General features: G+C 43.1%; 1 protein-coding gene across 1 annotated transcript in view; it reads right to left on the minus strand.

Moving 5' to 3' along the window:
- Positions 1-16852, minus strand: part of cdc123 (cell division cycle 123 homolog (S. cerevisiae)) — a 35486-nt gene extending 18634 nt beyond the window's left edge. The window contains exons 1-5 of the mRNA XM_078552957.1: positions 16722-16852; positions 11844-11915; positions 10811-10871; positions 10633-10665; positions 5627-5722 (exon numbers count right to left, since the gene is read on the minus strand). Of these exons, the coding sequence (XP_078409083.1) occupies positions 5627-5722; positions 10633-10665; positions 10811-10871; positions 11844-11915; positions 16722-16795 (336 nt within the window). The 5' untranslated portion in view covers positions 16796-16852. The remainder of the gene's footprint in view (positions 1-5626; positions 5723-10632; positions 10666-10810; positions 10872-11843; positions 11916-16721) is intronic.
- Between the last annotated feature and the right edge of the window lie 5 nt (positions 16853-16857).

Here is a 16857-nt window from a genome sequence, read left to right on the forward strand (position 1 = left end):
CCCTTATTAGCAAAAATCTATTGATCTCTGATTTAAAATTATTAATTGAGCTAGCATCTTCTGCTTTTTAAGACATTACAATTGGTACCAGTATCCCTACTGGATTAGCCACTGTTCACACAACTGATTGCTACATTGTGTGTTTGGATATGAGTAACGGTAACATTAGGTTCAGCTCAATATATGATCTCCTCTTGCAGTTCAATAATTTTTCAACACACAACCCTGAAAGAAAGCCATATGGACAACACAGGGCAAGGGCAGTGACACAATCGTTGCCTATGGACTCATACACGAATGTACCTGCACAAAAGTGGAGAGAGGAATAAAAACTACTGCTGAATTAGTTTAAGAAGGATTTTCATTTTCATTCATGCAAGATAAATTCAATTCTTGTTGAACAGACATGCCACCTAATGGAAGAAATCAAGTATGACAGTTCATTATTTCACAGGCGATGGTATGATGGTATTGTCGTTGGGCTAGTAATCCAGAGACCCAGGGTAGTGCTCTGGGGACTCAGGTTTGAATCCCGCCACGGCGGATGGTGGAATTTGAAATCAATAAAAATCTGGAATTAGGAGTCAAATGATGACCATGAAACCATTGCCGATTGTTGTAAAAATCCATCTGGTTCACTAATTAGGGAAGGAAATCTAATGCCCCGACCTGGTCTGGCCTACATGTGACTCCAGACCCACAGCAATGTAGTTGACTCTTAAATGCCCTCTGAAATGGCCCAGCAAGCCACAAAGGCTATGGTTCCTGACAATATTCCGGCAATAGTATTGAAGACTTGTGCTCCATAACTTGTTGTAACAAACTGCTACAAAGACACAAAAAAAGAATGAAAACAGACGGACCACCTGGCATTAACCTAGGCACCGGAAACGACAACGGCAAACTCAGCCCTGTCGATCTTGCAAAGTCCTCCTTACTAACATCTGGGGGCTAGTGCCAAAATTAGGAGAGCTGTCTCACAGACTAGACAGGCAACAGCCTAACATAGCCATCCTCACAGAATCATATCTTACGGATAATGTCCCAGACACCACCATTACCACCCATGGGTATGTCCTGTCCCACCGGCAGGGCAGACCCAGCACAGTGGTATACAGTCATGAGGGAGTTGCCCTGGGAGTCCTCAACAAGGGCCCCATGAAGTCTCATGGCAACACATGGGCTAGGAAACTTCCTGCTGATTGCCATGTACTGCCCTCCCGCAGTTGATGAATCAGTGCTCCTCCATGTTGAACACCACTTGGAGGGAGCACTGAGGTAACAAGGGCACAGAATGTACTCTGGGTGGGGGACTTCACTGTCCATCACCAAGAGTGGCTCAGAAGCACCACTAATAACTGAGCCCTAAATGACATAGCTGCTAGACTGGGTCTGCGGCAGTTGGTGAGGGAGCCACCAAGAGGGAAAAACATACTTAACCTTATCCTCACTAACCTGCCTGCCGCAGGTGCATCTGTCCATGACAATATCAGTAGGAGCAACCACCACACAGTCTTTGTGGAGACAAAGTCCCACCTTCACATTGAGGCACTACCACCATGCCAAATGGGATAGATTTCGAACAGACCTAGCAACTCGAGTCTGGGCATCCATGAGGCGCTGTGAGTCATCAGCAGCAGCAGAATTGTATTCAAACACAATCTGCAACCTCATGGCCCAACATATCCCCCACTCTACCATTACCATCAAGACAGGGGACCACCTCATTTCAATGAGGAGTGCAGGAAGGCACGCCAAGAGCAGCACCAGGCGTATCTAAAAATGAGGTGTCAACCTGGTGAAGCAATAACACAGGACTACTTGCATGCCAAGCATAAGCAGCAAGTGATAGACAGAGCTAAACGATTCCACAACCAACAGATCAGATCTAAGCTCTGCAGTCCTGCCACATCCAGTCGTGAATGATGATGGACAATTAGACAACTGACTGGAGGAGGAGGTTCCACAAATATTCCCATCCTCAATGATGGAGGAGCCCAACACATCAGTGCAAAAGATAAGGCTGAAGCATTTGTTGCAAGCTTCAGTCAGAAATGCCAAGTGGATGATCATCTTGGCCTCCTCCAGAGGTCCCCAGCATCACAGATGCCAGCCTTCAGTCAATTCAATTCACTCCACGTGATATCTAGAAATGGCTGAAGGCACTGGACAATGCAAAGGCTATGGGTCCTGACAATATGCGGGCAATAGTATTGAAGACTTGCGCTCCATAACTTGCCGCGCTCCTAGCCAAGCTGTTCCGGTACAGCTACAACACTGGCATCTACCCAGCTATGTGGAAAATTGCACAGATATGTATTATACAAGAAAAGCAGGACAAATCCAACAGAGCCAATTACTGCATCATCAGTCTACTCTCGATCATCAGTGAAGCAATGGAAGGGGTCATTAATAGTGCTATCAAACGGCACTTGCTTAGCAATAACCTGCTCACTGATATAAAAACAAAAAACTACTGAGGATGCTGGAAATCCAAAACAAAAACAGAATTACCTGGAAAAACTCAACAGGTCTGGCAGCATCAGTGGAGAAGAAAAGAGTCGACGTTTCGAGTCCTCACGACCCTTCAACAGAACTCTGAGTTCTGTTGAAGGGTCGTGAGGACTCGAAACGTCGACTCTTTTCTTCTCCACCGATGCTGCCAGACCTGCTGAGTTTTTCCAGGTAATTCTGTTTTTGACCTGCTCACTGATGTCCAGTTTGGGTTCCGCCAGGGCCACTCAGCTCCTGACCTCATTACAGCCTTGGTTCAAACAAGGACAAAAGAGCTGAACTCCCAAGGTGAGGTGAGACCGACTGCCCTTGACATCAAGGCTGCATTTGACCGAGTGTGGCATCAAGGAGCCCCAGCATAACTGGAGTCAATGGGAATCAGCAGGAAAACTCTTCACTGCTTGGAGTCATTCCTAGCACAAAGGATGATTGTTATGGTTGTTGGAGGTCACTCATCTGAGCTCCAGGACATCACTGCAGGAGTTCCACAGGGTAGTGTCCTAGGCTCAGCAATCTTCAGCTGCTTCATCAATGACCATCTTCCATCATAAGGTCAGAAATAGGGACGTTCACTGATGATTGCACAATGTTCAGCACCATTCGCAACTCCCCAGACACTGAAGCAGTCCATGTCCAAATGCAGCAAGACCTGGACAATACCCAGGGTTGGGCTGACAAGTGGCAAGTAACATTCGAGCCTCACAAGTGCCAGGTAATGACCATCACCAACAAGAGAGAATCTAACCATCGCCCCTTGACATTCAATGGCATTACTATCACTGAATCCCCCACTATAAACATCCTGGGGGTTACCATTTACCTGAAACTGAACTGGACTAGCCATATAAATACTGTGGCTACAAGAGGGGTCAGAGGCTAGGTATCCTGCAACGAGTAACTCACCTCCTGACTCCACAAAGCCTGTCCACCATCTACAAGGCACAAGTCAGGAGTGTGATTGAATACTCCCCACTTACCTGGATGAGTGCAGCTCCAACAACACTCAAGAAGCTAGACATCGTCCAGGACAAAGCAGTCCACTTGATTGGCATCCCATCCACAAACATTCACTCCCTCCACCGTGAAGAAACAGTAGCAGCAGTGTGTGCTATCTACAAGATGCGCTGCAGGTATTCAAGGCTCCTTAGACAGCACCTTCCAAACCCACAGCCACTACCATCTATAAGGACAAGGGCAGCAGATAGATGGGAACACCACCACCTGGAAGTTGCCCTCCAAGTCACTCACCATCCTGAGTTGGAAATATATCGTCGTTCCTTCACTGTCGCTGGGTCAAAATCCTGGAACTCCCTTCCTAACAACACTGTCGATGTATCTACACGACATGGACTGCAGTGGTCCAAGAAGGCAGCTCACCACCACCTTCTCAAGGGCAACTAGGGATGGGCAATAAGTGCTGGCCCAGCCAGCGAAGCCCACATCCCGTGAATGAATTTTTAAAAAATAATTATTTTCCTCTCAAGTTCATTCAATCATTTTCGTCAATAGGTAAGGAAAGGAAAGTGACATTTCGTTAGCCAATGACAACAGTGGGAGGGAAAAGAGACCAAATGGAAAGCTGAAAGATTCTTCGAAGATTTTAAAAAGCACAGAGGATAGAGGGGGAAAGTGGTTTTGGGAGATGGATTAACAGTATGCATTACCAACTTCTTAAAACTTTTATTTAGTCACAAATTATCCCAAAGTACATCCTGCTTTCATCGAACCCATTGTGAAAATTATTCATGAGCCTCCTACATTCAGCATCTCCTTACAGGAAGGTGGTTGAAATGCAGACACAGCAGAGGTGAAATCAAACATGTTTTCACTCTTTTCTGCTGTCATGGTGCACCAATGCATTTTTCTATTATTTTCTTCCATATTCTTAATTTTGTTTTAAGTCAGGTCATTTTCCCTAACAGAAACTATTCAACCTGCCTCCAGACTTGTCCCATTACTGTCCTATATCACACCTTTAAAAGGAACAAAAGATGGTGCAAATTCACTCCTTTTCAATTTGCATTCCTTCCATTCAGTCCATCCCCAGTCAAGATTGAAACTCATCATATTGGTTTCAAACAACAGGCATCCCATTGTTTCGAATATGCACTTTACAGCTTATCTAGGCTCAACACTGAATTCAATAATTTCAAATCGTAACCTCTGCTCCCAATTGTTTGTTGTTTTGTTTTGGATGTCAGCTATGGTGAAGGTTCAGCTTTACCCATTTAGACCTCCTCGAGACCCATCTTTTGTTTCTTTACTTGTCCTATTACCATCTCCATTTTGCCTTGCACCATCATCCATTTTGTCGTTTAATCTCTCCTGCCTTCCACCTAATTACTGCCTCCCTCTCTTTCCCAGCCTCAGTACTTCCTTAAAAACTGTTACATCTCTAACATTTTCCAGTTCTGGTGAAATGCCATCAACCTGAAATGTTGATTGTTTCTCCTTCTACAGATGCTGCTAGACCCGAGTATTTCCAGCGCTATGTATCACAGCATGACACGTTGACAAGCTGCATCGCCCACCACCACCGACTACTCTTCATTCTGATCAGATCCACACAAGTCAGTCAAGGCTAACAAAATCCCTCACTCAGGTTTAATTTCTCAAATTCCCAATGGTTCTGTTGGTTGCTTTAAGTTTTAAATAAGACCTGAACCAACTTCAGAAAGTAAGAAGTCTTACCCTTTTGGCAATGTGATTGTAATACTTTGATAAAGATCGGTGAAGCCATTCAAGCCTTACTTGGATGCTCCTCTTTGGCAATGACAGAGTATGATAACCAACTATAATTAGTCTGCATCTATAAGAAACTTAAGATTGATTCACGAGCAAATTCGTAAGCCAGTACAGAATTTGCTTTATTATTTGAACAATCCATCACAATGTAATTTTATCTTTGAAAGATCTACAATAGGCCAACATTGTCTGATACACTCATACCCAACCTGAACGGCAAACACAGATTCAAACCAGATATAAATTTGCTTTTCATTCGTCCAAGTTTTCCTTGCGGGTGACTGAAGCTGAATACTATAAAACTAACTGTAACATGCTGGCACCAAACACTTCCAAACAAGAGTTAGTTCTTCCCCAGCTTTCTTACCCTTGGGGAGCTCCAATTAAGCTTTGGAAAAACACTGCCTCCAAGAGTGTTTATAGCTTCCTGTACCTTTGCAGCAAAATCTGGGAATTCTGGAGCCTGCAGTTTAAAGACAAATGCACAAAGATCAAATTCAAGTGTTAAAGAAACAAAAATGCTTATAATTCCAAACCAATGAATTGCTCTAATTCAGCAAAGCTTTCAATTTTAAAATTGTTCATTTTCAAAGTGCAGTATAATAGTTGACTTGATTCTACAAACTGGATTAGTACAATATCCTTAATTTTATACTTAGGTACATAAGAAATCACAAAACCTTTACAGTGCAGAAGTGGGCCATTCAGCCCATCGAGTCTGCACTGGCTCTCTGAAAGAGCAATCCACCTAGTCCCACTCCCCTGCCTTATCCCCAGGCTTAGTGGTAGTGGACGAGTAATCCAGAGACCCAGGGTAATGCTCTGGGGACCTGGGTTCGAATCCCACCACGGCAGATGGTGGAATTTGAATTCAATAAAAAATCTGGAATTAAAAGTCCAATAATGACCATGGAACCATTGTTGATTGTTGTAAAAACTCATCTCGTTCACAAATGTCCTTTAGGGAAGGAAATCTGTCATCCTTACCTGGTTTGACCTACATGTGACTCCAGACCCACAGCAATGTGGTTGACTCTTAAATGCCCTCTGAAATGGCCTAGCAAGCCACTCAGTTGTAACAAAGATACAAAAAAGGAATGAAACCGGACAGGCCACCCGGCATTGACCTAGGCACCGGAAACGACAATGGCAACCTCAGCCCTGTCGACCCTACAAAGTCCTCCTCACTAACATCTGGAGGCTAGTGCTGAAATTGGGAGAGCTGTCACACAGACTAGTCAAGCAACAGCCTGACATAGTCATCCTCATGGAATCATACCTCACAGATACTGTCCCAGACTCCACCATCACCATCCCTGGGTATGTCCTGTCCCACAGGCAGAGCAGACCCAGCAGAGGTGGTGGCATAGTGGTATTCAGTCAGGAGGGAGTTACCCTGGGAGTCCTCAACATTGACTCTGGACCCCATGAAGTCTAATGGCATCAGGTCAAACATGGGCAAGGAAACCTCCTGCTGATTACCACCGACTGCTGATGAATCAGTGCTCCTCCATGTTGAACATCACTTGCAGGAAGCACTGAGGGTGGCAAGGGCGCAGAATGTACTCTGGGTGGGGGACTTCAGTGTCCGTCACCTAGAGTGGCTCAGTAGCACCACTACTGACCGAGCTGGCTGAGTCCTAAATGACATAGCTGCTAGACTGGGTCTGCAGCAGGTGATGAGGGAACCAACAAGAGGGAAAAACATACCTGACCTCATCCCCACCAACCTGCCTGCCGCAGATGCACCTGTCCATGACAGTATCGGTAGGAGTGACCACCGCACAGTCATTGTGGAGACAAAGTCCCGCCTTTCCATTAAGGATACCCATCATCGTGTTGTGCGGCACTACCACCGTGCTAAACAGGATATATTTCGAACAGATCTAGCAACTCAAGACTGAGCATCCATAAGGCACTGTGGGCCATCAGCAGCAGAATTGTACTCGAACACAATCTGTGGCCTCATGACACAGCATATACCCCGCTCTACCATTACCATCAAGCCAGGGTTCAATGAAGGGTGCAGGAGGGCATGCCAGGAGCAGCACCAGGCATACCTAAAAATGAGGTGTCAGCTTGGTGAAGCTATAACACAGGACTACTTGTGTGCTAAACAGCATAAGCAGCAGAGCTAAGCAATTCCACAACCAACCGATCAGATCTAAGCTGTGCAGTCCTGCCACATCCAGTTGTGAATGGTGATGGACAATTAAACAACTCACTGGAGGAGGAGGTTCCACAAACATCCCCCGTCCTCAATGATGGCGGAGCCCACTGCAGCAGTGCAAAAGATAAGGCTGAAACATTCGAAACAATCCTCAGCCAGAAGTATCGAGTGGATGATCCATCTCGGCCTTCTCTGGAGGTCCCCAGCATCATAGATGCCAGTCTTCAGCCAATTCGATTCACTCCACAAGATATCAAGCTGAAGGCACTGGATACTGCAAAGGCTATGGGCCCCGACAATATTCCAGCAACAGTACTGAAGACTTGTGCTCCAGAACTTGCCGCGTCTCTAGCCAAGCTGTTCCAGTACAGCTACAACACTGGCATCTACCTGGCTATGTGGAAAATTGCCCATGTGTGTCCTGTACACAAAAAGCAGGACAAATCCAACCCAGCCAATTACCGCCTCATCAATCTATTCTCGATCATCAGTGAAGTAATGGAAGGGGTCATCAACAGTGCTATCAAGTGGTACTTGCTTAGCAATAACCTGCTCACTGATGCCCAGTTTGGGTTCCGCCAGGGCCACTCAGCTCCTGACCTCATTACAGCCTTGGTTCAAACATGGACAAAAGAGCTGAACTCCCGAGGTGAGGTGACAGTGACTGCCCTTGCATCAAGGCAGCATTTGACTGAGTATGGCATCAAGGAGCCCTAGCAAAACAAGAGTCAATGGGAATCAGGGGGAAAACTCTCCGCTGGTTGGAATCATACCAGCACAAAGGAACATGGTTGTGGATGTTGGTGGTCAGTCATCTCAGCTCCAGGATATCACTGCAGGAGTTCCTCAGGGTAGTGTCCTTGGCCCAACCATCTTCAGCTGCTTCATCAATGACATTCCTTCCATCATAAGATCAGAAGTGGGGGTGTTCACTGATGATTGCACAATGTTCAGCATCATTCGCGACTCTTCAGGTACTGAAGCAGTCCATGTGCAAATGCAACAAGACCTGGACATATCCAGGCTTGGGCTGATAAGTGGCAAGTAACATTCGTGCCACACAAGTGTCAGGCAATAACCACCTTCAACAAGAGAGAATCTAACCATCGCTCCATGTTCAATGGCATTACCATCATTGAATCCCCCACTATCAACATCCTGGGAATTACCATCGACCAGAAACTGAACTGGACCAGCCATATAAATACTGTGGCTACAAGAGCAGGTCAGAGGCTAGGAATCCTGTGACAAGTAACTCACCTCCTGACTCCCCAAAGCCTGTCCACCATCTACAAAGCACAAGTCAGGAATATGGTGGAATACTCCCCACTTGCCTGGATGAATGCAGCTCCTACAACACTGAAAAAGCTGGACACCGTCCAGGACAAAGCAGTCTGCTTGATTGGCACCCCATCCATAAACATTCCCTCCCTCCACCACCGACGCACAGTAGCAGCAGTGTGTACCATCTACAAGTTGTACAGCTGGGATTCACCAAGGCTCCTTAGACAGCACCTTCCAAACCCACAACCACTACCACCTAGAAGGACAAGGGCAGCAGATAAATGGGAACACCATCACCTGGAGGTTCCCCTCCAAGTCACTCACCATCCTGACTTGGAAATATATCGCCATTCCTTCACTGTCGCTGGGTCAAATTCCTGGAACTTTCTTCCTAACAACACTATGGGTGTACCTACACCACATGGACTGCAGCAGTTCAAGAAGGCAGCTCACCAGCACCTTCTCAAGGGCAACTAGGGATGGGCAATAAATGCTGGCCCAGCCAGCGAAGCCCACATCCTGTGAATGAATAACAAAAAAAAACTTGCGCATTCTCTCTTTTCAGAAAGCAATCCTTTTCCCTTTTGAATACCCGGGTCGAACATGCCTCCACCAACCTCTCAGGAAGTTCGTTCCAGGCTCCAACTACCCTCTGGGTGAAATTTTTTTTTCCCTCACATCACTATTACTCCTTTTGCCAATTATTTTGAATTTGTGCCCTCTAGTTCTCAATGCTCTCTTCTCATTGTTTACCCTGTCCATACCCCTCAGGATCATGAATACCTCTATCAACTCTTCTCTCAGCCTTCTTTTCTCCAAGGAATGCAATGCCAACCTCTCCAACCTATCCTCATAGCTACAGTTCCATATCACTGGAATCATTCTTGTGAATCTCCTCTGTACTCTCTCCAATGCCTTCACGTCCTACTCCAGATTGGTCCAACTACTGTCTTATACAAGTCTAACATGACCTCCTTACTCCTGTACTCAATGCCCCTATTAATAAAGCTTAAGATACTATATGCTTTATTAAGGTGCCCTGCCATCTTCAATGACTTATATACATGTACACCAAGGTCCTTCTGTTCCTGCACCTCCTTTAGAGTTTCTCCCTTTACTTTATATTGACCCTCCATATTCTTCCTGTCAAAATGAATCACCTCACACTTCTCTGCATTGAACTTCACCTACCACTTGTCTGTACAATCCACCAACATGTCTATGTCCTTTCGAAGTTCAGGACTATCTTCATCACAGTTGTTTCCAATCTTCGTACCATCTGCAAATTTGAAAATCATGCCCTGAACACCACAGTCTATGTCATTAATATATATCAGGAAGAGCAAGAGTCCCAAAAGACCCCTGGAGAATTCCATAATATGAGTAGGAGTGGGTTACAGAGCCCTTCAAACTGCTCTATCATGTAATAAGTTGAGGTACAATGTCACCCTTCCTGTCCTATCCCTATATCCTTTAGTATCCAAAAATCTAATCCATCTCTGTCTTGAATATGCTCAATATCTGAGTGTCCATAGCTGTCTTTGGTAGAGAATTCCAAAGATCCACAAACCTTTGAGTGAAGAAATTTCTTCTCAAATCATTCCTAAATGGCTGCTCCCTTATTCTGAGACTATGAAAGGCATTTATATTTAATTACGCAAACTTGACAAACTAAAACATAGAACATTGTAATTGAAATTTTTACAATGCAGACCTTGCCATCTCTAGGTTAGGGAAAGACCATTACTAAAATTAAGCACAGCAATAAAAACTACAATCCCACTGCCTTTTATCTAATTAACCTTCTCTGCTGTGTCCTAAAATAAAAACTTATTGATAAACTATAAATGATATTCAGCCAGTAAACTAGTCATATTAAAATAATATCACAGCTACATGTATGCAAGTGCATCTCTTACCGTAAGAGTTGTCACATTCTCATCATCTGACCACTACATAAAAGAAACAAAAAGGTTACCTAGCAAACATTCTCATAGCATGAACTATTATATCAGATCATTAAACATAAATATATAGCATTAATATGGAAACGAATACTGTTCATTAGGATAGTAAACAACAATTGCCAACACTGACCTGTATATCCTGTTCTTCATCACTGCCCTCATCTGCGTGTGAACAACTTGGGGCTTCATTTCTAAAACAATTGGAAACAAGCTCTTATGAAAGAAAAATCAGGAATGTGGGCTCAAGGAACATTGGAAATGGCGGAATGAAAGGAATGCTTAACCACTCAGGATAACATGGAACAAGTAAAACATAACAACAGCATTTTTTGAGTGATTTGGATTTTATTTCATCAAATGGAATTGAGTGGCACATCCTAAACTGCAGTAATTGTATTAGTGGCAAATTGCACTATCAATAACACCAGAAAGACAATGGCCCATCAGAAAGATTTGCGCTTCATCTGTGCATTTGACACCCAATGGCTGTAATAACACAATGGCTGTAAGATAGAGCCACTTAAAGCATAACTTATTTAAAACAAACTCGTGATTCAAAAATAATTGTTGATTCAAAACCTTTAAGCCTGCAAAGTTGTTCTGCTCTTTACTGCCCATTAATGATCAGCAGAATGTAGAATGTGAATGCTCTCCCTTATCATGTTTGACTAGTATGCTCTGGGCTGCTGTAGTATGGACATTATTTAAACTGTACAAATCCTGCAATTCCCTATAAAAAGTATTTGGAAAAGTGTAATTCCTCCTGTTAATGGTTTTAGTGATAAACTGGCTAGAATGTCTCATTTTGCGCTCAGTGACTTCCTCAGGTTTTAACCAAGAGAGCAAAGTTTTCAGTTTAAGTTGAAATAAAGTTGTGCCTTTTTTTGAAAGGTTCCACTTTGAATTACTGAAAAATCTTTGTTCAAGTTTTCTATGGATCAAGCCAATTGATCATACTAATTAATTAACAAATAAATTCTGTTTCATCAGAAAAATCTAGCTATTGCATTTAGATGGATTAGTAATATCAAGTAATTTTTTGAAAATTAGTAAACAAGACCATCACAAATGCCATATTTTGGAATGTCTTTTCTACTATACCTCAACACCCACTCCACAAAGAAAAGAAAAACTGATACAAACACACAAAGTTTGATTCTCACCTTCCAGAAACCACCAGCGTCCCATCATCCAATAAATAGTCGATTACATTTTGCGGCAATGGAAGGATAATACTGTAAAACGAGAAACATATGTAAACAACTTAAAGGTCACATGTCTACATAGATCATTCAATAAAGGAAAAGGTTTCAGATTCTTTAGATTCTTAAATACTCTTACACTCTTCAAAGCATGTTTAATTTCAAGGACAGTAACAGAAATAAATTAATTTCATTGCACAGGTCCTGTTTTTCCCTTTGCCTCTATTGCTCTGCCCTGCTATTTTACAAAAAAACATTCTTGGAATACTGCTTTGTAATCCAGTTCTACTTTTAGTGAAATGGTTTGAATGCTCCATTAAATCCATATGCCCTACAGCCTCATTAAATCCAAATGGGTGCTTATTTTTCCATGAGCAGTTTAAAATAAATAATATGTTTTAATGCTTTAGTCATAAATGAGCAACATTCCCAACTCTCTGCCAGGAAATTACGGGATGTAGTGAACTCTTTTTCTTTGCATTTGTCTAGTTACTTTTGTACACAGAATTCCTGCAAGAGTAATGATCCATGCAGAACACACTATACTGGGTTATAAAACATGTAGCACATTAATAAATTACCAATGAAACATAATATTTAATAAATACTTGTGTAATGCAGCATAAGGGATTTTTAATTAAATAATAATGCGAGTTGTTGTTAAGAAGCAGGAAATGTTGCTTTCTATATCAGGGAAATAAATGGTTTAGCAATCTGAATCAGCATAGAATTCAGGACCTAGCTGAGACATACATTAGTGCCTTGTTGAAATGTGCTTTCCCCTCCCCCCCATGAGTGTTTGCTCTGATGTCCTTTTTGTCCTGTAAGTCAGCAGGTGAGCACTTCCAGTTTAAGACTAGTACAGATCAGAATAAGCTGCTAGTACTTTTCCCCCAACATGTTCAGCTTCAACTCCAGAACAGTCCCAATGTGAATGTTCTAGTTCCTGCATCAGGTCTGAGAGAGGTAACTTGTTCCAGTTGGTGCCATGAATCCAGCCTGTGCAAAAATGGTTTAAGGCTTCTCAAGTGACCTTCATCCCATCATTCTGAGCTAGATTTAAACCCAGGCTCTACAGGTAAAAGGACTATCCCATTGTCAAATCCAGTGCACTATTCAAATTGTCATGGAAAATTATTAGGTCTGTGCAGAGCCCCAGTATGTTTAGCACACTTGTACACTGTGCAATATAATGGCAGGATGGAATTCTACTGTCACATACAGTAGGCAATACCACAAACAAAGTTTATCTCAACAAGTCTAGGCAAGGGAAAATTGACAAGTTCCCCCTGTCCACTGGCACATCTTCAAATTGCAGCATCAATAAAAGCAAGCTATTTATTTGCATAAGAGATGGGTAGGTTAAATGATGAGAAACAAACCTAAAATAAAAATGAGATAATGTTTTACAAATAAGCCAGTTAGATATTGAAAATCAGAATAGACTGGGGTTGTGGGGTTGGCTACATCAAAAATCATAAGTGACACAACATTTTACTAGGATATTGAAATTATTCCTGGTGATAACACTTATGCATGGAACACTCTAACAGAGTGCATGTAGTCAAAACATAGCAACAGGAGGAGGCCATTTAGCCCCTCAAGCCTATTGCACATTCAATAAGATCGTGGCAGATCTGCAACCTAATTCCATGTATATGCCTTTGCCCCATTAAAAAGCACTTTCTCTTTAGAAAGCCTTCTCTGGTAATTACCTGAGAACCAATTCACTCTGGTCCAATATCACATATGAAACACACATCTTCTTTTTGTGCAAAACAATACTACACAGTAAAAAAAAACTTATGGGTTGTAACCATGGATGCAAACCCTGAATGGCAGAACTGATGCTTTGAAACATGCTTCCAGTAACCCATTACTTTCTTATCAGGGAATAAAAAGGTATCGTGCATCAAGAATAGGTTATTCAGCCTAGCATGCCTGCTTTCTTCAAACAGACTATAGGTATTCTGATGGGCTTTCCCTGATATATTTAATCTCTTGGGCAGTGACCCAACTTAAACATCCAATGTTTTCAACTTCCCCAACAATTCCAGTACATCCAGAAGGTTCACCTGTCTTTTCTCTTCAGATCTGCTGTGTATGTCCAACATTTTCTGTTACAGTTTTCAAATTTCTGACAGTGATTTTGTTTCCTTTTTGTCTAATATTTTTCAATAAATAACCTCAGTATTACTTTTCTAATTGTGATGCTAATAGGTTATGTAGCCTTTGTAGTAAATATTCCACTTACATTACAAAGGAATGAATGCAGATCTCTCCTATAATCTTAGGGTTGCTGAATTAATCTTTCACAAAAGCTAGGCAAATGTCGAGTCAAATAGGATTGAGTATTATCATAACAAGAGACAATTATGCACCAGTGTTTTCCGTTGTTCAACCTGCTAGCATCACGGAAGTATCATATTGGAAAAGGTGGCTAGTCAAGGTTACAAGATTTGATAATTATCATAAAAGTTTGTACAAATTAATTCTTTGAGGGTTACAGGAAAGAGGAGAGGCTTTGCAGAATCCTTGATGAAGCAATTAAAATGGCTAGGTGTAGTTCATGATAAAATGGACTGTATCTGGTCTGTGGAAGGAAATGATTTGACAGCTTTGACTTGTCTATGTTTACTTAAATATTTTAAAAACTTTCTGGCTATTACCAAAGCACACTTCCCTTCTCAAGTTCACAAATATGACATGCTATTTTCTTACAAACAACAAAAAATTTCACATGCCATAAAATACCCCATCACCCATTCTTTAACCAACAGCAGTTTTCCTGTGTTATTGATAAATTTAATTTCAGCTCTGAACTTTGTACATAATCACAAAGTTGCTGCAGTCAGGTTATTGTATCCTTACCTCATTCATTCACAGGCCTGCTAACCAAAGTGGTTTCTAGAATAGTAGAATGCTGACAACAGAGAGGAGGTATTCAGCCCATACTGGCTCTCTGCGGCAGCAATTTAGCTAGCCCCACTCCCCAGCCCTTTTCCCATAGCCCTGAAAATTAGTTTCCCTTCATGTACTTATCCAATCCCGTTTTGAAAGCCATAATTGAATTTACCTACACCACACTCTCAGGCAGTGTATTCCAGATCCTAACAACTCCCTGAGCAAAAAGGTTTCTCATGCTGCCTTTCATTCTTTTGCCAATCATTTCAAATCTGTGCCCTCTGGTTCTCAACCCTTCTGTCAAAGGGAACAGTTTCTCTCAAAGTACCCTGTCTCGATCCTTCATGATTTTGAACAGCACTATCGAATCTCCTCTCAACCTTCTCTTCTACAAGGAGAACACCACAGTTTCTCGAATCCAACCTTGAAAATTATGTCCCTCATCCCTTAGGGCCTAGACAGCTGAAGGAAGAACTAGCAATGAGGGAGCAAAGGAGTTTTGGAACATTGAAGTACTTTAATTCTCTCCTGATGCCAATAGATGGTAGTGGGAATAACTACAGTTTATCTTTGAGCGCAAATCCTGCTAGATATAAAGGTGCAGTACTTGCTAAAAGTCCACGTTAACTCTGCAACACCAATTGCCCAACTCCACAATTGCCTCAGCTTATATCCTGTTGAAACCCTTAGCTCTCCTTTCTTAACTCTAGACTTGACTACTCTAATACACTTCTAGCTGAGATCCCACATTCTATCCTCTGTAAACTTTAACCCATCCAAAACGCTGCTGCCCTTACCCTAACTCGCACCAATTCCATTCAGCTAATCACCCTGTGCTCACAGGCCTACAATGACTCCCAGTTAAGCAACACTTTGATTTTAAAATTCTCAGCTTTGTTTTGAAATCCCTCCAAGGCCACATTCCACCCTATATCTAGCTGGAATTTCTTCCAACTCTGAGATATCTGCATTCCTCTAATTCTGATCTCTTGCACACTCCCAGTTTTAATCACTCCATCATTGGTTGCTGTGCCTTCAGCTGCCAAAAAAGAAAAACTTGCATTTATTGAGCACTCTTTACAACTGCTGGATGTGTCAAAGTGCTTTACAGCCAATGAAGCAATTTCTGATGTGTAGTCACTGTTGTAATGCAGGAAACACAACACCAATTTGCAACAACAGCAAACTGTCACAAACAGCAATGTGACAGCGACCAGATCATTTGTTTTTTTGTGGTGCTGATTGAGGGATAAATATTGGCCAGAACACCCAGGGGTAACTCCCCTGCTCTTCTTCAAAATAATGGCTGTAGGATCTCCGAGGAGGGTCACCAACACTTCAGGATAAAATTAAAATTAAAGGGCACTTTGGCATGGGGGACCATATCAGCAGGTGAATCTGGGACAGCTGATTGGGGGGGGGGGGGGGAGAGAAGGGGGGGGGTGGCAGTATGCTGGTGAACCTGTGAAAGCAAAGGGGGTGGGGTGGGGGGTTAGTCCTGGCAGACCTGTGCAGGTAGCCGGGTGACGAGCAGAATTTAAGGGGCTAAAATACAGTGAAAAAGTGTCCTGGAAACCGACACAGGGCAATTGTCTCAATCACAGGACGATCCTGTGAAATCTGGGATGACCGGTCGCCTTGCTGCTGAGAGGGACCTCAGCTTAAAAACATCGCATCTGAAGGCGCCTCCAACAGTGCTGCACTCCCTCAGTAGCGCACTGGAGAATGCCTTGGCATTTTCGTTCGCAAGTCCTGCCCCCTGGAATTCCCTTCCTAAATCTCCCCCTCTCTAAGACGCCCCATAAAAGAGCTACCTCTTGGACCGAGGTTTCGCTCACCGCGGGGGTGCCGGGCTGCCTGAAAGGCGCTACATAAATGCAAGTTGCTGAGTGTTGCATCTGCTTGAAGCGCGCAGCGAGGCTGCCTGCCACCCACCTCCTGATGGTGAGCTTCTTGAAGAGCGGGTACCAGGCCGAAAGCTGACAGCTGAGCACCTGCTCCTTCTTCATCGTCGCCCTTGGCAACCACACTTCCGCTTCCGCCGGAAGTGTGCGCGCCGCCCAAACCGTTC

This window comes from Cetorhinus maximus, chromosome 12 (assembly GCF_964194155.1).
Source record: "Cetorhinus maximus chromosome 12, sCetMax3.hap1.1, whole genome shotgun sequence".
Taxonomy (NCBI): domain Eukaryota; kingdom Metazoa; phylum Chordata; class Chondrichthyes; order Lamniformes; family Cetorhinidae; genus Cetorhinus; species Cetorhinus maximus.